General features: G+C 50.8%; 1 protein-coding gene across 1 annotated transcript in view; it reads right to left on the bottom strand.

Moving 5' to 3' along the window:
• PRIMA1 (proline rich membrane anchor 1) overlaps window positions 1–19,540 on the bottom strand; it is a 62,425-nt gene extending 42,885 nt beyond the window's left edge. Inside the window, exons 1-2 of the mRNA XM_081552043.1 lie at window positions 19,423–19,540; window positions 11,847–11,982 (exon numbers count right to left, since the gene is read on the bottom strand). Of these exons, the coding sequence (XP_081408169.1) occupies window positions 11,847–11,982; window positions 19,423–19,515 (229 nt within the window). The 5' untranslated portion in view covers window positions 19,516–19,540. The remainder of the gene's footprint in view (window positions 1–11,846; window positions 11,983–19,422) is intronic.
• Between the last annotated feature and the right edge of the window lie 4,510 nt (window positions 19,541–24,050).

Genomic DNA, 24,050 nt, shown 5'->3' with positions numbered 1-24,050 from the left:
TGGTTACAGCCAAGGGTCTCAACCTCGATTCATGCAAGAATCACCTCCTTTGAGGTGGGCCCAGACATCAGTAGCTTCCCGGGGGATACTGACATGATGCTCAGGCATCCAGCCAGAGGCAGGCAAGGCCACGCACAGTTCATCTCTGCAGCCCCAGGACCTATCTCTTGGCAAACGTTTATTCAATAAATCAATACACATAGGAGTTTTTTTGTTTATTTGTTTTTCCACTGTGAGGCTTGCAGGATCTTGGTTCCTCCATCAGAGACTGAAACAATGCCCTTGGCAGTGAAACCTTGGAGTCTTAACCACTGGACCACCAGGGAATTCTCTAAATATAGGTTTGTTGAGTAAATTAACATGTAATCTTTTATTTGCTGGATACAAGCAAATACCCGAAAGACAATTCCATGCACTGAATGGGAAAAATAAAATTCAGTACTTACAAAAATGAAATCAATAAAATAGATAGCTAATAAGAACCTATTATATAGCACAGGGAACTCTACTCAATACTTCTGGTGACAAAGAGGGGATATATGTATACATATAGCAGATTTGCTTTGCTCTACAGAAGAAACTAGCATGACATTGTATAGCAACTGGACTCCGATAAACACAAATAAACTCTAAAAATCACTTTTAAAAAAGAGCAGGAAATGATGAAAGATATTATGGATATCAGATGCTCAAGTTCAGGCACAAAAAAATCACATTACAGTGGTGCTAACGGTAAAAAGCCTGCCTGCCAAGGCGGGAGACACAAGAGATCCAGATTTGACGCCTGGATCGGGAAGATCCCCTGAAGGAGGAAACAGCAACCCACTCCAGTATTCTTGCTGGGAAATCCCATGGACAGAGGAGCCAGGTGGGCTGTAGTCCACGGGGTTGCAAAGAGTCAGACGGGACTGAGCATACACTTGAGGATCAGTGTTGAGGGAAACACAGGGCCGAGCAAGTCCTCTTTATGGATGTGGGAGCTGAGACCGGTTTGGATAAGAGGCTTGACAAGAGTCTGTTTCCTGGGAGTGTGAATGCAGTAGGTACTGGACTAGGCCCACATATTATTCATGTTCCCACAAGCACCTTTGGAGGATCACATCCTGATTTCCCTTTTGCCGATGAGGAAACAGAATCTCAGGTTGAGTGAGTGCCAGAGCTGGACCCGGCTTCCTGGTCCTTCTACTAATGGACCAGGCAACTGGCACAAAGATCATAGGACAGATAACCTACTTTCAGCAAAAGATGAACATCCAACTTTCCAAGATCCGCATCAATGGCAACAGTGAAGACCAGCTTGGCACCACCACGGACAGTGAAACAAGAAACAATCCAAGTGACACGGCCTGTGTTTGACGCCTAGAGTCCATCGTCACACGCTCAGCTTTCCCGGCACCACCTGAGTCTGCGGTCGCAAACGTCCAAGAGCAGCCTGTGAGTGATGTCCCGAGGCTCATTCACTCCACAGAACCCAACAGCACCCTTGCTTCCCCTCCCTCTACAACCACAGCCATCACCTTGCCTCCAACATCATCTTAAATCAGACCAGGGCTTGACCGCCTCTCCCCTCCCTGATCTGGGCCACCTCACTGGCTCCCCTACCACCACCTGGACTGAAGTGACAGTCCCCTCACTGGGAGCCCATCTCTGTAAAGTATAAATGAGGCCAGGCCACAGCCCTGCTCAAAACCCTCTAGAAGCTTCTGCTCACACTTAAGATAAAACCCCAACCCCTTCCCTGGCCTCCCAGACCCTCCCTCTGGGCCTCGTCTCCTCCTGTGTTGCTTTGCCCAGCAGCCAGCAGCCATGCTGGTCTTTCACACACTCTGAGCGCATGAGGAACTCGCACCGCTGTTCCCTCTGCTGAGAACACTCTTCCCCCAGGTATTCCTTGCCCATGACTTCCCTTCAATTGGCTCTCAGCTGAAGCATCATCTCCTGTCCCCAGACCACGCAATCCAAGTGACCACCCAGTCAGTGGCTCAGATAATAAAGAATCTGCCTGCCATTCGGGAGACCTGGGTTCGATCCCTGGGTCTGAAAGATCCCCTGGAGAAGGAAGTGGCAACCCACTCCAGTATTCTCGCCTGAAGAATCCTATGGACAGAGAAGCCTGGAGGGCTAAAGTCCGTGGGGTCACAAAGAGTCGGACATGATTGAGCAACTAACACTTTCACTCCCTATCAGATCTTATGATTTTAATTATATTTGTAGCCCAGGTCACCTTCTATTTTTCTGGCGCTATTTTTGGTTTGCTTATTTTCTGTCCCAGCCCCCCTGCCCTGCCTGTGCATATGCACAGTGACCCTTCCGTCCTGTTCACCATTGCATTCCGCAAACCTTGCACAGTGCCTGGCATATAGAAGAGTGTAAAAATCTTTGCAAAAGAAGCAAATAGTAGCTACTGAAGATTTGTGATGTGCCAGGCATGTGCTAAGGAGCTGGAGCTCTAAGTGGACACAGCAGACATGTGGCAATGACTTAAATCTAGCAAAAGACCCAGGCATCAATCAAGTAATGGACTAGATATTTTAAGAGTAGGATGATTGCTATAAAGGAATACGAAAAGTTCAAAGAGTGTGTGCGTGTATGTGTGTGGTTTTAAAATGTACACAAATTCTCTGACACTCCTCTACCAAGAGGTAAAATAGAATTCCCTCTGCCTAGAAGGTGAGCAACCTTGATCATTTGACTCCGAGGAGCAGAATGCAGCAGAAATGATGGTGCATGATCTGTTACATCCTCAAGGGGGTTCAGCTTCCACCTGCTTCTCAAGCTTAGAACCTAGCTGCCATGCTGTGAGGAAGCCCAGGCCACACGGGGGCATCATGGAGGTGTTCTGGTGAACAAGACCAGCTATGGACCCAACCAACAGCCAGCACCAACCACCAGACACCAGCAAGGAAAACTTCCAGATAGCTCCAGTCCCAGCCAAATGATTACAGTCAGCTGAAAGACCTCAAGTGAGACCCTCCTGGAGAAGCCCTGTCACCCTCTGTAATTGTTAGAGGAAAGGACAGGACATTTGTGTTTTCTTTAACCACTAACTTTTGGGGAGACTGACTCCATAGCCGGAGAAGGCAATGGCACCCCACTCCAGTACTCTTGCCTGGAAAATCCCATGGACAGAGGAGCCTGGTAGGCTACAGTCCATGGGGTTGCTGGGAGTCGGACACGACTGAGCGACTTCACTTCCACTTTTCCCTTTCATGCACTGGAGAAGGAAATGGCAACCCACTCCAGTGTTCTTGCCTGGAGAATCCCAGGGACGGCAGAGCCTGGTGGGCTGCCGTCTATGAGGTTGCACAGAGTTGGACACGACTGAAGCAACTTAGCAGCAGCAGCAGCAGCAGACTCCATAGCTATAGAGAACCAGAACAGGGAATGGTGTGACCTCTGTGGAAGTCAGGCAAGGTTTTCCTGGAGAGTATTTGAGCTCAGGTCTGCCCAAGCTGAGGTTAACTACTTTGAGGGGAAGCCTGGCAGACATGAGGACTAGTGTATACTCCTACAAAGGAGTTGTTCAGTCACTAAGCCATGTCCGACTCTTATCGACCCCACGGAGTGCAGCACTCCAGGCTGCCATTTCTTTCACTATCTCCCAGAGTCTGCTCAAATTCATGTCCGTTGAGTCAGTGATGCTATCAAAGCATCTCATCCTCTGTTGCCCCCTTCTCTTTTTGCCTTCAATTTTTCCCAGTATCAGGGTCTTTTCCAATGAGTCAGTTCTTCACATCAGGTGGCCAAAGTATGGAGCTTCAGCATGAGTCCTTCCAATGAATATTGAGGATTGATTTTCTTCAGGATTGACTGGTTTGAGCTCCTTGCAAATGAGTACGTGAGGATTAAATGAGACGAGAAGCACAGAGCTTCCACCTCAAAACGGGAGGGCTGAGTACTGGTTCTTCCTAGTGTTCTGGGTGAGTAAGAAAATCATTCTAGAACCTCCACAGTCCCGTTTGTTTCTCTCTTTTAAAACAAGGCCCTCAGCGCATAGTAGGGGAACCAAGTGACCCCATTCCTGTCTCCACCACTGCTGTGCAGTCTTGAGGGAGCCAACCTCTCTTCTGGTTTCTCTCTCTCTCTCTTTTTTTAATGTGGGCTATCTTTAAAGTCTTTATTGAATTAGTTAAAATATTATTTCTGTTCTATGTTTTGGTTTCTTGGCCATGAGGCATGCAGGATCTTACCTCCCTGATCATGGATTGAACCCACATCCCCTGCACTGGAAGGCGAAGTCTTAACCACTGGACCGTCAGGGAAGTCCCTGATTTTTCTAAAAATAAAATAAATGCCAAAACCCAAATCCATCTCAGTGCTTTGAGCTCCTTAAAGACAGGCGCAATGGGAATGCAGGCTCACGCCTCTGTGCTGCCATAGCTATTTTTGGCCCCATCAGCCTCAGAAGCAGGTCTCGTGGAGGGGGTGTACGTGCTCTTCCTTGAGGGCTGGTACACGTCTCCTTCCTTGGCCGCAGCATCTGAGTCACACACAGGGACCAGTGGGCCATCGCTGACATTTACAAAGTCGGCCGGGCCCTGAGCCCAGGCGGCTGCTGGGGCTTTTCTGTCGGGCCCTCGAGCATGTGTGTCCTTTTGCTTTGCCAGAGTTCACCCCTTCCTTGTCCATGCTTTGCAGAAATACCTCCACCCAGGGGCTCTGGGGCTGACCCTGGGGTTCAGAAGCCTGGTGATGGCTGCCCCTAATGGGGCATGAGTGGTACTCTGGATAAACCTTTTCTGTTGAATACTTAGGGGTGTCCACGCCTCCTTAAGGCACCATTTTCTCCCTGAGTGTCTAAACAGATACTCCTTTCTCTGCAAAGAGGTGCCAGAACCATTTTTAAACAATTTCCAACCTGTAGGTCAGTGACCTAGTATTTATTATTACTAAATAGATATCATTTATTATTAGTTATCATTAATATCACTTATGAGCTGCCATTGAGTGAGTGTTAACTTGGGTTCCAGGTTTTGTGCTGTGTGAACTTTATAGCATCAAATTCTCATAAGTACCCATATGCAGTCATTAGCCTCATTTTACAGATGTGGAGACTGAGGCTCCAAGCAGTTAAGGCTGTGTTGCCCAAATCACTTAGCTCATGAACAAGGCTGGACCCCAGATCTAGAGGGCAGGACAACCAGGCTGAGCCACTGAGCTGTAACATCACTTTTAAGCATGTTGTCTTTGCCAAGTACAGACTGTATAATTTCCAGTCTTCACTGCAATGCTTCCTCAGGTAAGTATCATTGGCTCCATTTTACAGATGAGGGAACTAAGGCTGAGAAGAGTAAGACGTGCACAGTGTCACAGAGCTAAGAGTGGAAGAGCTGCATCTGACCCCAAAGTCTCTTGACTTGATTGCCATCCTCTAGGATGCTGGTTCTCAAAGGGTGCACCCTGGCTGGGGTAGGGATGAGTGGGGGGGTGGGGGGTGGAATAAGTTTCACCTGAGAATATTTTAGAAATGCAAAATCATTGGTCCCACCCCCAAACCTACTGAATCAGGGATTCTGGCGATGGAATCTGACAACCTGTGTTGAAACAAGCCCTCCAGGGGATGCTGACCATACTCTGCTTTAGAGAACTGCTGGTCTAGTGCCTTTCACAGTTTGCAAAATTTACAGTGCAAAGCGCTGTGGGCAGAGCTTGGGAAACAAAGGGCAGAAAGTGGAGATGCTGTTCAAGAATCTTTCACATCAAAGAACACTTTCCAGGATCCTTCTAAACCATCAGGCAAGACAGGGCAGGGCTGTCTCCACAGACATCCAAGGCTGCTGGGAGTGGCAGTTGAGCTGGGGGCCCACGGGGAAATGTGGGCCGAGCTGCCCCTATGACCAGCAAGTTCTAGTATGGAAGTGGGGTGGGGAGAGCAGTGCTCTTGAAAGTTTCACGGTGGAACAAAAACAAGCACAGCAAAAACAACAAGAAATAAACTGAAAAACCAAGTTGCCTTTGCCAGAAGGGTGGTCCAGCAAGAGATGACCCACCATCCTGGCTTGCCCGGACTAAAGAGTTTTTGGATGAGAAATGGAGTATTTCCTGCCATATCAGTAAACAAGGATGTCATCAGTCATCAGCGATTGCAGCCTCCAAAGTGAGTTCTTAAGCCTTAAGGGCACTCAGGAAGGAGAATACCTGTGATCTAGTAGCCATCAAGACTGCAGCCACTCCCTACGATGAGCCCCACGCCCCTCAAGAAGTGCAAAACATGGGATTCTGGCCCAGGACAGCTGAGATACATATGAAAGGAATGATTGCAGTGAGCCCAGACTCTTTCATCTTTCCATACATAGAAAAGTGCTAAATTTCTTAACTTGGGATATCTGGCTTTCTTTGAGTAACAATAATCTTTTGATGTTCAGACTACCTGTCCTTTGTTGCAAAATTTCTATATAACCCTCGCCTCCTTGGAGCAGTTCTCCCATGTTCACCTGCAATGCTGTCTCCAGGGCTTGAAGTCCTAAAAATTCTCATCTAATAAAACATAACTCTCAACTTTTAGGTTGTGACTATTTTTTAAGTCAACACTGGGATGCAGGGCTTCCAGGGCTAAAGCCAGGAGAGTCCCAGCCAACCCAAAACATGCTGCTTGCCCTGAGTAGCAGGGCAGCAGCAGGTGCTATTTGGATGAAAGGGGAGACCTGCCTGGCCACGGGGAGGATGCCCCACAATTCCTGCAAATATTTCTGGCCCATCCTTACAGGAGTCTTTACCTGTCTGCGTGAGCAGGTGTGTGTGCTCTTTCTCCCTCTACCTCAGACACACACCCTGAAGCCCGCACTCATGAAGAAGGACATTCTATAGCAGGGTGCCTCCTGTGTGATCCTAATGCTCCTAACTCAGGGCCTCTGCTTCAGCCACTGTAAGGACTGTCCGGCCTCCCTCTGCTCCTGCCTATCCAAGGTCTACCTGGGAATTCTCCCATGTCATCCTGGATCCTCCTTTCCTGCCCTTTTCAGAATTAAATATTTTCCCCCAAAGCACCATTTCCTTTCCCAAGCCTAACACTCAGAGGTTGCTCTTCATCAGAATGATTTTCATGGAACAATTAGCAGCAATGGATACCAGTCCGGTATCCACTTACATGAATCCTCCAGTCAACCCCATTGGTGGGTGAAAACTTTACACCTTCAACTCAGACTTAAGTTTACCAGCCCTTTCTGAACCCTCCTACACTGTTGATAGGAATGTACATTGTTGCAGCAACTATGGAGAACAGGGAGGTGCCTTAAAAAACTAAAAATAGAGCTCCCATAGGACCCAGCAGTCCCACTCCTGGGTATATATCCGGAGAAAATCATAACTCAAAAAGATACATGCACAATTGTTTACAATAGCCAAGATAGGGAGGCAACCTAAGTGCTCTTCCACGGATGAATGGCTAAAGAAGATGTGTTATATATATATATATAAAATATTACTCAATCACAAAAATGAATGAAATAATGGCATTTGCAGCAACATGGATGGACCTAGAGATTATCATACTAAGTAAGCCAGACAGAGAAACATAAATGATACCGCTTATGTGTGGAATCTTAAAAAGTGATGCAAATGAATTCATTTACAAAACAAACAGACTCAAAGACTTAGAAAACCAACTTACACTACCAAAGGAGAAAGGTGGGTGGGGGGAGGGATAAATTAAGAGGTTGGGATCAACATACACATTCTACTATATATAAAATACAAAATCAACAAGGACCTACTATATAGCACAGAAAACTCTACTCAGTACTCTGTATAACCTATATGGGAAAAGAATCTGAGAAGAAATCGATATTTGTATATGTATAACTGAATCACTGTGTTGTACACCTGAAACTAATACAACACTGTAAATCAACTATACACCAATATAAAATTCAAATAAATCTTACCAACCCTCTTAAAATCATGCAGAGGAAGTGGCAGTGCTGGCACACCAACCCAGGCTCAGGGCCTTGGCCTCTTAAGCTGTGTTCTCAGTTTTTTTTTCATTACTCAGGCCGTACAGGTGAGGATGAGTCCCCGTGGGCCTCCAGTGCACCCAACACAGGGCTGGATGCAGAGCAGACACTCAACAAATGTTCACCAGGTAAACCAGAAGCCCTTGTGAGTGGCTGGGATGCAGGCACCTTTGATGACCAAAGGATCAAAGCTTTGCATCCCAGGAAACTCTTTAGTCCTGGCCAAACCAGGATGGTGGGTCACCTATTGCTGGAGCCAGCCAGATGCTTGGAGCCAATGTATCCAGAAAGATGGCAGGAAGGACCCTCTCACAGACATTCTCTGCAGAAGATGGGCCGCTGGACCATGAGCTCCTTGCAGGCAGGAGCTGCCCCTCTCTTGCTCACCATTTACATCCTAGGCCCTGGCATGTGCCAGTACCTGGGGAGCTCTGTGCACACCTACTGAACGACCACACAGGCTTCACAGCATTGAAGCCCTGTTCCCCCTGGGGGAGGCTAATTCCTCAAGGATTACAGAATGAGCAGAAGTTATGCATGTGGCCATAGGTCTGTCTGACATTACTGGGCTGTACTCAAGGGTGAACTTCTGGGCTGAGCTCAGTGAGGACCAAGAGAGTGTATAAAACACATTCTCCATCACTGGTCTAATCTACAAAGCATACCATGGCTACGGAGTTGCATCCACTCCCCTCCTGCCCAGCGTCCACATCTTCATCCTTGGGTTACAACCCCTCTACCTGGATTTTCCTTTGAGAAGCCACCATCCCCTTAACTCCTATCCCTAATACTTCAACTGTCCAGCGTGGTCACATGGCCCAGGCCTGACCAATCAGCACATTCCATCTCACAGGCTACCATGATTGGTCCAAGGATGAACATGTGACTCAAACTGGTCCAGTGAAAGTCAGCATTGGGGCTTTGGGTGAATGATTGAGAAAGAGAAGCTTTCCTACTGAGGAGATGACTAACTGCAAAGCTGATGGAATCCTGGAAACTGGAGCCACAGGGACTAGGCCATCTTGAGAGAAAAGGAGACCCAGGAGAAATCAGAACAGAGAGATGGAGACAGAAACCCAGTTCATCATATAAGACCTGTTGCTGAATATTCCAACACACGAGCCAAAAACCAAACATCTCTCTCTAGCTTTCGCATCACTTACGCCGCTTCAGGATGGGTTTCTGCCACTCCTAACCGAAAAAGTTGCATCATAGAGTCAAACTACACCTGCTGTCCTCTCACCCAGAAGTGCCCTCAGGCCCCACACTTACATGAGGCTTCTGCTCCCTCACACCTGACACTCCTGCCCACTTCCCCTTCTCTACAGTCCCCTGCCTGGCTTCATGCCCTCGTGGGTGATCTGGGGCCTGGAGTATCTCAAGGGTCCCCACTCGACTCCAGCTATCCACCCCAATCTACCCCCTGTGTTGTCAGGAAAGCTGACTTTCTGAAGCAGACGGTGTGTTACTTCTTTGCTTGGTACCTCCGTGGGCTCACGGCCACCCAGAGCGGAGTTTCCTAAAGGAGGGGGTGCAGGTCCCTGTAGGTAAGTGAGCTGGTCTTGGCCAGCACACGCAGCCGGCACCCAGACACACGGTAATAGAACAAGAAACTTAAGCTCTTTTTGATTCTCTTGCAAACCTTCTGATTTCTTTCTAGAGAACATCTCTGCACGGGGCGAGTGTGGCCCTGACAGGTCTCTCCAACCTACTGCGCTCCCTTTTTAGCAGAAAGAGAGAAGGCCTTGAGCTCAGAACTTTCCATGACAGGCTGGAACATTAAAACACTGGTTTGTGTCCATCGCCTTTGTTTTCACAGTCACCTTCTATTTACGTAAGTGATTCCGGTTTTGCATTCAGAGTAGTTACAGAAAGTTTCCTTTGGAGACTAATTTGTATAAACACAAAAGTGAGTCTGTTTAAAGTAAAAGAAAAAAAAGAACGAAATAAGGCAAACGACAGGAGGTATTTGGATACGGTGAATGTTTGGCAAACAATGGTAAAACAGGATGAAATGTAACCTACTCAGCCAGGCACACAAGGCCCTTCACTGTCCACCCCTTGACATTCCTTCAAACCCTCAGAGGGGCTTGGGCCTCCCAAGATGACTTACAAAGTCATACCTCTAAGACTTTGCTCTTGCCGTTCCTCCTGCCCAGAGGCCCTTTCCCCATAACCTCCTTATCACCCTAGAACAACTCCACTTACTATGAAGACCCAAGTCAATGTCACTGTTTCCTATGGTTGGAGTTTGGTCCAACTACTCTAGGATTTCCAGTGGACCTAGAAAGCAATTTCTGTGCTGTCTCAGGTGACTTTGTGTGGGTTCCTTGAGGCCAAGAGATCCCAGAAACCAGAATGGTCTTTCAGGTCTGTGTCTGGCACTAGAGGCTCAGTTAGCACAAGATGAACTGAACAGACTCTAACTGGGGGATGTGGATCCATCAGGTACCAACACACCTGGAGGTAGCGCAGGCCTGGAGTCTGAATAGTGGAGGGAGAAGGAATTCTAAGGCAGGGAAGAGAGTGAGGGGCAGGAGCCTGAGGTCGGGCCCCACAGCCTTCCTTCAGGAGAGAGGAGAAGGGTGAGCATCTTGGGATGGTAGGATCCTGCGTGGTACTGCAGCAGAGGGCCTGGTAGGCTGAAGTTCTTGACTCTAACTTGCATCTGAATCCCCTCAGAACTTGTCAGGATACCAACTCCTAAGCCCCACCCCAAAGGCTCTGACTCAGTGGGTTACAGTGAGCCTGTGAAGCTCCACTTTAAAACGAATGCTTCCGGTGACGCTGAGGGCCACTCTCTGAAAAGCACTGAGCCACAAGTGTCAGGGAAGATTGGACACAGGTAGGGATCTAGGGCTTTCCTGGTGGCTCAGAATCTGCCTCTAATGCGAGATGCAGGTGCGATCCCTGGGGAAGGGAATGGCAACCCACTCTAGTATTCTTGCCTGGAGAATTCCATGGACAGAGGAGCCTGATGGGCTTCAGTCCACGGGGTCACAAAGAGTTGGATGCAACTGAGATACCAGCACTTTCACTTTTTGGCGGGGGTAGGGTGGGGAGGCAGCCTACAGACAAAATGCAGAAATATACATGAACTGTCAAAGGCCCCCCGGCACAATGCATCCCCACCTGGACAATGAGAGCCTGGAAACAGGGCTTACCAGAGAACAAACCTCATCAAGGTTATTTCAAATATGCCCCAAATAACTCAACGGAGATATGTTTAATGAGGTGGATCCATGCACGCGCTCGCGCATTCTACAGGCTGCAACTTGGGTAATACAACCAAAATACAGAATCTCTTGTTAGAGACCTTATCGACTGGCAATTGTAGACACGGAACTTAACCCCTGCGAGTCAGGACTGAGGTCCTTTCTGGCTAAAGAAGCCTTCCTTTGTTTGCAATCAAATTGTTCAGAGATGAAACCCAGGCAAACGAGTGGGGGTTGGGGAAGGGGAGGTTAGCAGAATAGGCTGCAAATAGCCGAGAGGCATCTGTGTAACTTTGCTCCCAGAGCCTCCACTTGGGTTCTATACTAATTGCTGTCTTACACGTGAACGAAAATCAGAAAACGCAACCATGCTCACATGAGGGGGATCTCAGGCCAGTGTCCGTGGCTGCCCCCTCTTCAAGGTCTGGCCTTCGGAACAATCCAGGCAGAGTCACTCATCAAATGGAGATTGACTTTTATCTGATTACCCGATGGAGAAACATCCTTCTCCATCTCACAGAAGCACGCTGTGGGAAAGGCGTTTTGCAGACTGCAGGGAAAAGTTGGGCCTTGGCTTCCCTCCTGCTTGGCCAGTGGAAAATTACAAAGAAAGCAAGGCTGCCTTCTGCTCTCCTCGGGGGTTCTTCCTGGGCCCAGAACGGAGAGAGCCTGTGCTTACCTGGGGCGGAGAGGAGTCTGGGAGGCGGTGGGGGTGGGGGTGGCGGCGGCAGCGGGGGCGGGGGCCGGCACTGGCAGACGTGTTGACAGCTGTCGGTCACCTTGGAGCAGGACTTCTGGGGCTCACCGTGCGTCACCTGCAGAAATGGGCACAGGTGCCCAGGAGAAGCCAATGAGGCAACTGGGAGCCCAGATGCTCCCTCCCCACCGCCCTCCCCAACACACCTCACCACCCCCGGCCTAGGCAGGAAGGACAGAAGCTGGGTTGGCTCAAAGGGAACCACGTTACGGGAGGCTGGCCTGGCAGGACTGGAGGGCAAGGTTTCATTTCTAGCCCTGCCAGGAACCAGCCATGGGACCAGGGCAATAGGCTTGGGCACCCGTGAGAGGCAGACGAGTGCTTGAAGGTGAACTCCTAGAATCTCCCCATCGAGCAGATGAGGAAACTGAGGCTCAGGCAGGAGAAGTGGCTGCCTAAGGCTCTCCCACCCAGATGGTGACAGAACACTGATTCCACCTCCTCGGTGACCTGACCCACTGCTTCCTTCCCCGGTCTACCTTGCTCTGGGGCAGGACCAAGCCCTGGCCTCCTCTCTGGCCACAGCTCTTGATGGCCTTCCTCTGTCCACTCTGGGCCAAGGTGCCCTCATCTTGAAGGAGGGCCCTTACCCAGCCAGGCCTCTTCTTTGGTGGCCATGTGACTAAGGGGACCAGAGCAACATTCCCAATGTTTTCCACGAGGCCTCTAGTGGTCTGGTGGGAAACACACCTGATCAAACTGCCTGCACTCAGCCCCCACCAACCCTGAACGCCTGTCCACAGCTCAGGGGATCCCATGGCCACAGGGCCCTGCGCGGGAGGGTGGCCCTCCCTTCATGCTCTGGCCCTCTGCTTTGCTCTCAAAGCCCTCTTTCCGGTCCTTGGCTCCTGGCCGTGCTCCCGCCTTTTGCACTGGCTGCTCCAATGGCCTGGAATTTTCTCCCACACCTCTCCCCCTGCTTTACCCCTTACTCAGCTCGGCTATCACCTCCTCAGGGAAGCATCTCTGACCGCCCTGGCCAGGTCACCTCGTCATGACAAGTTCTCCTGGTACTGGATTTCACTCTACGGGACAGAAATCCACATTGGAGTGTTTACCTAGTTCATCCTCCTCTTTACTGGACTCTAAGGTCTGTGGGGTCAGGAGTCAGGCCTTTTTCCTCTCGCCATCATATCACCTAACAAAATCCCTGGAATTCACCATAATCCACACCTCTTGAACCTGGACTGGTGCTCTTTCGACTTCAGTCCCAGCTTCCCCATGTGTAAGCTACAAAGGGGAGCAAAAGTGGGTGGGTGTTCTCCTAGGGGATGCTAGCCCTGCTTGCAGATTAGAATCTCCAGGCATCTTTAAAAGATACTCATGCCTGAGCCTCTCTCATGCCAGTCAAGTCAGAATTTCTGCAGGTGGAGCTGGGCATGTGTATTTTGTTGAGGCATCCTAGGTTAAACTTCCAATGCTCAGCCAGTGAGAGAACGGCTGGTTTAGACCTACTCCCGGCATCCCTCCCTATGGCAGAGAGCCATACATCTTTGAGCCTAGCATTTTCTGCCTGTCCCGGAGAACAGCTGATTTAAAGACATGAAGGAAAGGGTTGGTGGTCACCTGCTACCTCAGGGAGGCCCACAGTTCATTTCTCTTGCTGTCACCTCCAGTGAATAGAAACCCACGACCCCAGTTTCTCTGCAACTGGCCAGGGTAGGCCTGCCTTTGGAGGCCAGTGTAGACCATCTGCTGCACATGTCCCGGGCTGGCAGAGACGGCCAGCAGGGCTCAACTGCTCCCTTGACACATGGCAGATGTGAACAGGACAGGTAGTGGCAGCAGGAGGTGGACTGATTTACAGCCCTGACTGAATATCTACAAGGCCACAAAGCTCCTGCTCACCACCTTTTAGTGTTTTTAAAGGACCACTGACTGCATTTCAAACCCTGGAAGGCAATCTTATCTCACAAGAACATTTCCTCAGATGGTGAGCCTTTTCTCAGTTATCTTATGGAGATGATGAACTCCTTAGACGTCACGGCCAAACCACTGGGCTCTCCCCCAGCGCAGTGGTCAGCCCTCTCATCACCCATCACAGAGACTGTTCTCTGGTTTCCGACCTTCCAAGACCCTGAGGCCTGCTTGAAAGCTCCCTTCTCCCAACTGCTGGCCTCTGAGATTGCTTCTCCACTGAACTCTACCAAGTATGTGAACATCAAGCAATGCCGTTGCCGAAGCAATTACTTCCCCCCTCCAAGGTGCAATTCACATGAGAAGGTTCACGATGAGCACGTTTGTTTAACCTGAACCAACCCAGTGACCTATCTTTGTGAGAGGATAGGAGGGCACAGATGGATCAGAGGGCTTCATGTGATGAAATTACAAGCTGAGAAACTAGGACTGAGTTTCAAGGCAGAAGAGGGGCAGGGAAGTGAAGGCACACCCTACATCTTAAACATCTGGTCTCTGGTATCACAGTCCCACTGAAAAGTGAGTGGGCACAACTGCTTAACCAACCATAAGAACACACTAATATTGTCATCACCCTATTAGCCAGCCTGGGCGGGCTATTCTTCTCCCAGAGGCGGGGGCCCACTTGGGTCCCTCACTGGTTTGGACCAGTACAAGCCTGTGGCTGCTGAACTTCCCTTGACTGATAGTTGGTAACTCAGGCCCTTCATCCACATCTGTACATCCTTCAGGCCCAGCTCTTACACGGCCTTCCCAGGCGAGCCATCCTGAAGCCCACAGCCCCCAGAATTAGACCCAGCTACCCACTTCAGAAACCCTCCTTCACTTCATAAACCCTCCTCTCTGGGGCACTTTCCCCCTGTTATGTAATGTCTGTCTCCCTGCCCCTCCCAACACACACACACACACACACACACTCACACTAAGTTGTGAGCATCTTGGAACAGAAAGGCAGGTGGGTCTGTGCTTTATGAGTCCTGATGGAACATGACTTCCTGAGCCCTACTGTGTGTCAGTCATGGGACACAGGCTCTGATTTCACCATAAGAATAATCGAGAGATGGACAAAGTATCATCCATACCTATAGGACGACAGGCTGAGCAAGGCTAAGTGATGCACCAGAGTTGCACAGGGCCTGGTGCTCAGTGCAAACGTGTGCTGTGGAAGGTCTGCCCAGCAGTGGAGAAACATGGAACCTACCCCGTATCCCAGCTTCAGGTCTACTAGTTCTGTGGATCAGCAGTGTTTTGTTTAGACCAGTAAAGAGGAATCCTCAATACTACAAGCTTGTCTCAATCCCTGGCCTGGTTGGGTTACATGCTGGGGAGTCTCACAGGAGAGTAAAGTTGCCCCTGAAGTCACCTGCTCTTAGCTGGACTTGACCAAGAAGGAGCAGAGGCACAGAGATGGTCAATGACCCACCTAAAGCTGGTATCATAACTTCCTGTGACCGCTTTTTATTCCAGTTTTACCATCACCTGCCTTCCTTTCCCTGCTCTGCAGTGTTCTCCTGAGGCCAGAATCCCGAGGTCCAGAGAAGCCCCGAGAGGTCCTGCAGCCACCTGCATTTGGTCCCCGGCACTGTGGTCTGGGGAACACGGGGTTCGTGGCAGCCAGTTCCCACACCTGGCCTCCTCAGGAGTCCCTGAATCAGTCCACTTTTCATTCCACGGCCACAGCCCTAAACCAAGGCACGATCACGTCTTCACACCTCCCTCGCCTCTCTCCAGGGCTGCCTGGTAAACTATAGGACACGCTGTAAAGTTTTAGTTAAACAATAAACACTTTCAAGTATAAATACATCCCAAAGATTGTATGGGGTATACCTATCCTCAAGAATAATCCATTGTCTATCTGAAAATTTAACTGGATGGTCTATATTCTTTTTAAAGATTTTTTGATGTGGACCATTTTTTAAGCCTGTATTGAATTTATTACAATATCGCTTCTGTTTTATGTGTTAGTTTTTTGGCCACCAGGCATGTGGGATCTTAACTCTCCGACCAAGAACTAAAACCACACCCCCTGCATTGGAAGGCGAAGTCTTAACCACTGGACAATAACGGAAGTCCCCAGCTTGTATTTTTATTTGCTAAATCTAGCAACCTGACTCTCATCAACCCCCTGTCTTGCTCCTTCCCTGAATCCTAATCTTGTGTTGAGGCTGGACGGAGGTTTCTAAAATGCTAATTTAAGACCGTGTCATCTCTTTCTTAGAAAAACTTTCCTTGGCCCCCAGAGTCTTCAGGATCAAGTCCAAACTGTGAGACATGATGTTAGTGGCTTACAACAGAGGCCTCACCTGGGGAACCCCTCCCGGGGGTTCTTCCAATGCCCTGCCCTCTCCTCCCACCTGGGGGCTGTTCCCTCCAGTCCGGACACTTCACTCAGCTCACAGTTGCATCCCGACTCCTGCTTCTTGTTCCTGTCTCGGCTAAAGCACTGCCCCTGCATTTTCTCTGGATCTTCCACCAGCTTCCATCTCTAAGCTCTTTGCTCCTACTGAGCGCACTTGCCTACCATGACTTGTTGAACAATCTCTCCAGTGCCAGCCTGTCAGTGCCATGAAGGCAGGGACCACTAGATCCCTGGCACTTAACATGGGGCCTGACAAACAGTAGGTGCTGGATAAATGCAGCTGACTAAATAAGTGAAGCTATAATGTCTGTCCACAGAGGCGGGGGCTTGGCAGTCGCTTTGGTCCAGGATGGTTCCTTGTTGCCGCTCAGAGACCCACAGACCTGGATCTGAGCCTGTTTCCCCGATGACTGCTTTTGGAGGGTGCCCACAAAGATGATGGCTCCTGGCATCTTTTATCGAGACAGGCCAGAACCACAGTAACTTGATGAGACACACTCCTGTCACACCTAATAAATTCGCCAGCCTGTCACCTTCTTCACTTGCAGAAAAAAAGGACTCATCTGGAAATGAACTTAGAAGAACCCTAAATCACAGAAGCTGAGAATCTCAATTCCAGACACACGAAGGAAAAAAACAGAGAAAAGGCTTAACAGTGCCCCCACCAACCTTGTGGCTATTTAATGTCATCTGACTTTAATGATTAAGTTTCTTTTCATCCAGGCAGCAGCCAGAGGCTCCGAGCTGATCTCAAGGTTGGAACCTGGTGCTTTGAGGGACCACACAGAGCTCTGGCTTCACCGACCATCCTGCTAATTACAGGACTTGGTTGTGCTGGCTCACACTGCCAGATGTTTACAACTCCTCCAGCAGAAAGCTCATGAAAGCATAGACAGATTTTTTTCTATTCAAGAAACTCCTATGACGTCACACATGATAATCTCTGCACTTAAAGGGAAACACATGGCTTTGCGCACTTCAACTTTTCTCCCCTCTCTTCTCCTGAATTCAGTTCTGTTGCTCAAAAACCAGATTGATTCATTCCAAAGCCTCCTTTCCCTTTGGGTTCTCAGTCCTTATCATTTGTAGATTATTTTTCCAGCACCTCCAGCCAAGATTTTATCCATTCTACTTGTCTGGAGGGTTTCTTTCTAATTGATTTCCACAAAAATTGATTTATATTGAGTAAGGACATCTGAGACACACACACACACACATTTGCTGGTGGAAGTACTGCCTGGCTGAAGGACACTGCTTAAAAAAGGAGCTGCTTTACAGAATGATTTCTCTTGGTGGTGGGGGGTGTGTGGGGAGGTGGTAGGTCTGCTGTCTCTTTCCTGCTAGTTCCCACTGCAGAATTCCATTCTTGGAGATTAACTACATCACCGTGTTGCTCTCCATACTAGCTGGAAAAGTCTCCCAAAAAAGGGCAAACTGTAAACAAGTGAATATAAAAAGGAAGTGAGCTGAACATCTGAGGTTCAGCTAAAAGTTGAATGAGAAGAACTGGTCGCAAACTGCCCAAATGTTTAGAAGTGACAAAATTCTGAATCCCGAGAAGGCACAGCTGAGTTTAACAGCTGCCGTTTCACACATAAAACAAAGCTGTCAATTCCTAAAGGAAAACAGTGGTGGGTGAGACAAAGGCAAGACAGATAAGAAAGCAGAGGATGGGCCTGGTGCTGGCGAAGTGGGGTGTATATGCCCCACTGCCCCCACTCAAGCAGACCCACTTTCTCAAGCTCTCCACCTAGATAGCTTGTTCCAGCATTAGGGCCCCTAGTTTTCTCCCAGTGGTCACCAGGGCTGCCATCCAAACAGGACTGACCAAGCTCATTCTCAGCGGGGCCCCATCGCTTGGGACAGCTCATGAAACTTGGTGGCCTGGCAAGCAGGGTTGCCCCATCCCTTCTTCTCTGAACTGTCAGCTTCTACTCAGGGCAACTATATGAATCTCCCCCAGCCCCCAAAATGCCACCAGGAGAACATGAAGCTGCAGGTATTCCAGAGAGGGCATTTCAATGTCTGAAATGGTAAAAGTGTCCTCTAGAGCCTGCTGAACCTCTAACAATTCAAAAGTGTTGCTGGCACTATGTAGCAATAAACAGAGTACCTGGCTAGCCAGACAGATGAGCCATTTGACTATTGGTGACTTCCTAACATCAATAATGGCAGCAACAGCTACCATTCAGTGTTTAGTATGGTTGGGGCACCACACTAGAGAATCTTTGTCTCATCAGGTACTTATAATTACACAGTGAGGAAGTAGAAACTAAGGTCCAGAGAGGTTAAGCACATTGCCCAAAGTCCCCCAGCTGGTAAGGGGCAGAGCTGCGGCTCAAAATTCACCATGCATATGTGCTAAGTTGCTTCAGTCGTGTCCGACTCTTTTCGATCCTAAGGACCGCAGCCTGCCAGGCTCCTCTGTCCATGGGATTCTCCAGGCAACAATACTGGAGGGGGTTGCCGAGCCCTCCTCCAGGGGATTTTCCCAACCCAGGGAGCTGGCAACAAATTCCACCCCTTCACCATTCCAATGGACGGCTGACTGTGTGTGTTCTGGGAAGCACTAGAGACCATCCCATCTAACCATTTCTCTGACTCTAACACAGGTCACTGGAGTTGGTGGCTAGTTGGTCTCTGTCCTGGGGGCGTGGAGGACCCAGGGTGAGAAGTCCATCCTCAGGCAATCCTTAGAGATGGACAGCACCTCCTTACATTCTCCCATCAGTGGCCACCTCGCAAAATCTGCCCCACATCCTCAGCTCCACTACCTGCAAGAAGCACAATCGCTTCTGTGTTGAAATCCAGTTTAAGAAGGCTACTGTGAAGTTTTACTAGTGGCTCTGATAGGAAATCAAGAAGGTATATTCTTGGGATCATTTTTTCTTTCTAAGTTTGCCAAAGCTCTAAGGTTTCTTTCTCTGCATTTCTGCAATGGAATATTATCATCCAGAAGGCATTCCCTGTGACCTGTCTGTTTCAAGGTGCTCTCCTGCGGGCCTCAGGAGGCCAGGACTGAAGTCTCCCTCAGGAGTTTCTTATCTTTCCACGGCCAGAGTACGGGGAGCCGGAGCATCTTTTCTTTCCCTAAACTCTTCCCCGGACCAATCGGACGGGCAACCGCAGAAAGCCAGGGTCGTGGCAGTGAAGGGACAACCACCCGCTACCCCGTCCTGCCCAGGAGGTCGTCCTGGGCGCGCAGCCCGCGCCGCCGCTCACCTGCACGAAGCCCCAGAGCGGGTGGAGCGCGCAGTGCAGCAGCAGTGACGGCCAGCAGCAGCCTCGGCGCAGCACCAGATCCCGGAGGAGCATCTCGGCCCGCGGCTCCCGCTCCCGGGGCGAACTGTCAGGGGAGCAAAGCTCGAGTCAGGCGGGCGCCACGGGTACCATCCTGGTGGAGCACCCGCACCCGCAGCAGTCCGAACGCGGTGGGCACTCCCCGCACCCTGGGGCACCCTCGTGACCCAAGCCTGGCCCTTCACTCCAGCTTGCACCCTCGCCGACCCTTGGTGCACACTCACGGAGGCCGGCATTCCGGAACTCACTCTCCGTCGTGGCGCACGCTCCCGAAATCCTGCGTGCGTACCTTGGCCCCAGGCACATCTCCAGAAACAGCCAAGCGCTCTTCCCGAGCCCCGTGCACCTCCCCAGAAACAGTCGTGCACAACTCTCTCCCACTGTGAGCACACTTCAAACCCGGCGGGCGCCGCTCACCCTGCGTGCACACCCACAGAACCTGCCGCTCACACCCACCGACTCCTGCCCGCACACTCGCTGACCCCCGCATGTGCGGCACCGTGAAATCACACGCCGCGGGCACCCTGTCTGCCCCGCCAGCCCTCACTGCGCACACCGCAACAGAAGCACCTCGGTGCGCTCCCCGCTAGCACTCGCGCGCTCCGCCGAACCCCGGCCTCCCGCCTTAGGGCGGGAGCTTCCCCCGCGTCTCCATCTCCGCCCGCACCCCTCCAGTGCCTCACGCCACCTTGCCTGGCGGCGGCCCCCACCAATCTTCGGCGCGGGGAAGAGAGGTCCTCGCTCGCTCCCCTAGCCCGAGGCAGAATCTGATTGCGAGCCGCCGGACGGCCCCCATTTAAAGCCAGCCGCCTCCCCAGTCCCCCGCCCTCTAGGCGGGGCCTTGGTCCTCACCCTGGCGGCTGCGCGGGGGCCGAGGGGCTTCACATGCCGAGGAGGAACGCCGGGCACTGAAGCAAAAGTTTGCGCGCAGCTTGGGCCTCCCGGGCGGCTGAGCCCGGGGCCCGGGCAGGGCGCGCTCGCACGGGGCGCAGGGCGCGGTGGCTCCGGGCTGCGCCTGGCCGCGCGCGGGCCAGGAGGGGCGGCACCCCGCTCCCGGGGCCGGGGCGGGCTGCCGAGGCGGAGGCAGAGGGCGGGGAAAGTCTCCCAAGCCTCCCGGAGCCGGCGGCGCGTGCCCTCCCCGGGTCCCCGCCCTTCGCGGTGGCGCCGCGCGGCTGCCCTGGGCGCGGGGGTGCCCGGGCTCAGACCGCCCCTCACGCCGGCCCGCGAGAAGCAGCAGCTAGAGGCGCTGGCCGGGAGCGCCCGCTCGGGCCGCAGGGCCGCGGGCGGAGGCGAAATAAATAATGCACGAAAAAGGAAAACAGACGTGAGTCGAGCCAGAGCTCGCCCGCCTCCCGCCTGGTGCTGCGCGCCCGCCCGCGCTCCCCGCCGCCGCCGCCAGCGCCGCTGCAGTGATTCCTCGTCTCCATCTAGCGAGGCTATTGTGTATTGGGCGCTTAATAATTTATTTATCCACCCGCGAGGAAGAGGACTCCCAGCTCCCCAGGGGTCTTGCTCCTTGCCTGCTGGCCTCTTCCCCTCCCGCCCCCCTTACAAGTTTCTTCGAGGAGGCGAGAAGGGGGTAAGAACTGACTTGCGGAGACCCCCTTTTTTGCACTCGATCCTTGCGGACTCCCTCCCCTCACCCGCCCCATTCCGAAGGAGGCGACGATGCCCGGGTGGCCCGGACTGGAGGTGCAGGCCGTTCCTCCCGGAGCCAAGTGCTGTCTTCTCCCTTCTGTGGTCCCGGGCCTGGACACCGCTCCGGCCAGATGACTGCATCTTGGAAGGAGTTGCCGACGGCCCCCGGGGAGGCCCTCTCTACCCTCCACCACTGCCTTTCTCAAACTCGTATTTGAGGCGAGATTGTCAACAAGTCGGTGGCGAAGTAGCGTGTTATCTCTCTCTGAAACAAGCCGCTCCAGCGCCACCCCCGCCCCCCCGGTCCGCACCGCAGCTACGCACGGCCTCTGCTGATGGGGTGGAAGCACTTGGCAAGTGCTTTGACTGATTGAATGGCCTTCCAGAGCACCCCACTCCGTCCTCCCGCAAGGCATGGACAATCCTATTTTTAGCTGGGGTCAGGACAGCGAGTGGAGAAGCTGACACCATAGCTCATTCATCGAAGGAACATTTATTTAGTTTCTTTCCTCCATCTCTCCAGGCATCCTTGTCACCCCATATAAATACACACTCTTTGAGTATCAGCTGCTCTGCAAACCAGCTTTCAGGCAAATTTCTTAGCGACCTCTTCTGTGCTGAGTGCTGACCCCAGGCACCTCTCCACACACTCTCTGTAGAGACAGACGCATCTGAGCTAGTGAGATGCTTGGCCCCAAACGCGAATGAGGCCCTTCCCCTTCTCTCTAACAGCTTGAGGTCTGATCTAGGAGACATCTAAATCCCTGGTGGCTCAGAGGTAAAGAATCTGCCTGCCAATGCAGGAGATGCAGGTGCGATCCTTGGGTTGGGAAGATCTCCTGGAGAAGGAAATAGCAACCCACTCCAGGATTCTTGTCTGGAAAACCCCATGGACAGAGGCGCCTGTAGGGGCTACAGTTAATGGGGTCGCAAAGAGTCGGAAACGACTGAGACTGAGCACACACTAGGAACCATAATAAAACCAGCCATTTCACTGTCCACAGCAATTCCACTGTCCACTGGCATTCTGGTGTCAACTATAATGTGACAAAACCACTATAAGCGGAGGACAGAGCTATGAAGACTGGAGGGAGGGTCAGGAAAGCCTTGCAAGATTGGGTAACCTGCCAGGAGTGGGGGAATATTTCAAACATTGGGAACACTTTGGGCAAAGATGTGTAGATACTTCTTCATTGGTTCATTCATTCCATATATAGTGTCTGAGAATACCTACTAAGGATCAGATAGACCATTCTGTACTGGGTATATGACAGTGGACAAATCAGCTGTTGTTGCCTTTAAGGAACCCACCATCTAGGGAGGAGGGAAGATAGTTTTGGTATTGTGAGGGAGGAGCTTCCTGGATGACTTTCTTTCACCAATGGTTTGAAGCAGAAGAATGAGGCATCAAATGAGCCCTATTGATCAGCTGAGGTTAAAATAACACTGCACATACTATTACCTTCCCATTTAAGCTTCCCATTTAGCCAGGGTATTTGGTTAAGTCTGTGACTTCAATCTTTTCTTGTGACAGCAGCCCCTGAGGTTAATATGGAGCTCTGTGCTACTGAAAAATGTTCTTAAACCACATTTTAATTCAATTCTTACATCTCTGTGGGGTAAATGTGATTGCCCCATTTGACAAGTTCAGAGATAAGGCTTTCCAGAATCACACAGTTGCTCACCTGTGATTCAGAAGTCTGGCCCCAAACAGAAAACTGATATTTCAGGAGAACCTAGGTGGGTTATGCCCCTGGAAAGACTGCATTATCCATTCTTGTCTTCAGTATTCCTGTACTGAACCCTGTCTGTCCATTTCTGGAGTGGATCCACCTTCTCCCAACTCTCCTAACACCGTGAAATATGACACTTCCCTGAGGGTGAAAACAAGGCTCTGTCATGGACCCCCTTGTGCCATGGCAGGACCCAGGGAGGCTTGACTCCTCTCATCCCTTCTAGACACAGATGAAAACCCATACCTTGTCTGGGATGTCTGGCATCTGCCTACCCAGGCCAGGCATCTCTACTCAGAAATTCAGGGAAGTTAAACCTTGTAGCAAGTTTTGACCAACAAAAGACAAGAGATGGGAAGGGTCCAGCATATGGATGGTAGCAGTTCCTTTGAACTGGCAGGAGATGTCCAGGAGATGTGATTGAGTAACTGGCAACATTTTCTTCCAAAGATGCAGTCAGCTCAGATAACATACAACCTCATATTTACTGCCTACCTTCCTTCAGTGGCTCAGTGGTATGCAGGAGACCTGGGTTCAATCCCTGGGTCAGGAAGATCCCCTGGAGGAGGAAATGTCTACCCACTCCAGTATTATTACCTGGAGAATCCCATGGACAGAGGAGCCTGACGGGCTATGTACAGTCCATGGGGTCACAGAAGAGTCAGACACTACTGAAGCGACTTAGAGGCAGCAGCAATTTCTTTCTCACTTCCTTTTTCCTTTTATCTTTCTTGCCCTAGGACTGTAGCCCTCAATAAAGTGTAAGCAAGTGATCATTGCTTCATGCTCTATCTCCTGAGAATCCAGGGACAGTGGACACCACAAGGGGTCCAGAAAGCAAGTCTTCAGAATGAGATGTTGGAGCTGCATTTTCCATGTGTCTGGAAGCCACAAGGGCCTCATTACTGATGGGAAGCAGATCATATCAGGCATGCAGGTGACATTACTATTTCTAAAGCTGCACCACTGTCTTAGTGAAATGAGATGGAATAGAAAGCAAGGCTGTGGGAGGTCTAGTGTCCACTGCATTTGATCAATGCAAGAAAATGATAATCACAAGGATTGTGAGGTTAGATGGCTTCTTCTGACAGTCCTAGAGATTTTGCAAAATGCAAGTGATAGGGAAGCTGTTGGCCAGATTAAGGCATGCTTTGTGAAAGCTTTAAGGACACTTTCATC

Source organism: Giraffa tippelskirchi, chromosome 12 (assembly GCF_054371585.1).
Source record: "Giraffa tippelskirchi isolate mGirTip1 chromosome 12, T2T-mGirTip1v1.2.pri, whole genome shotgun sequence".
Classification (NCBI taxonomy): domain Eukaryota; kingdom Metazoa; phylum Chordata; class Mammalia; order Artiodactyla; family Giraffidae; genus Giraffa; species Giraffa tippelskirchi.
The sequence above is the reverse complement of the archived record's forward strand: the minus strand, read 5'-3'. Positions and strand labels throughout refer to the sequence as shown.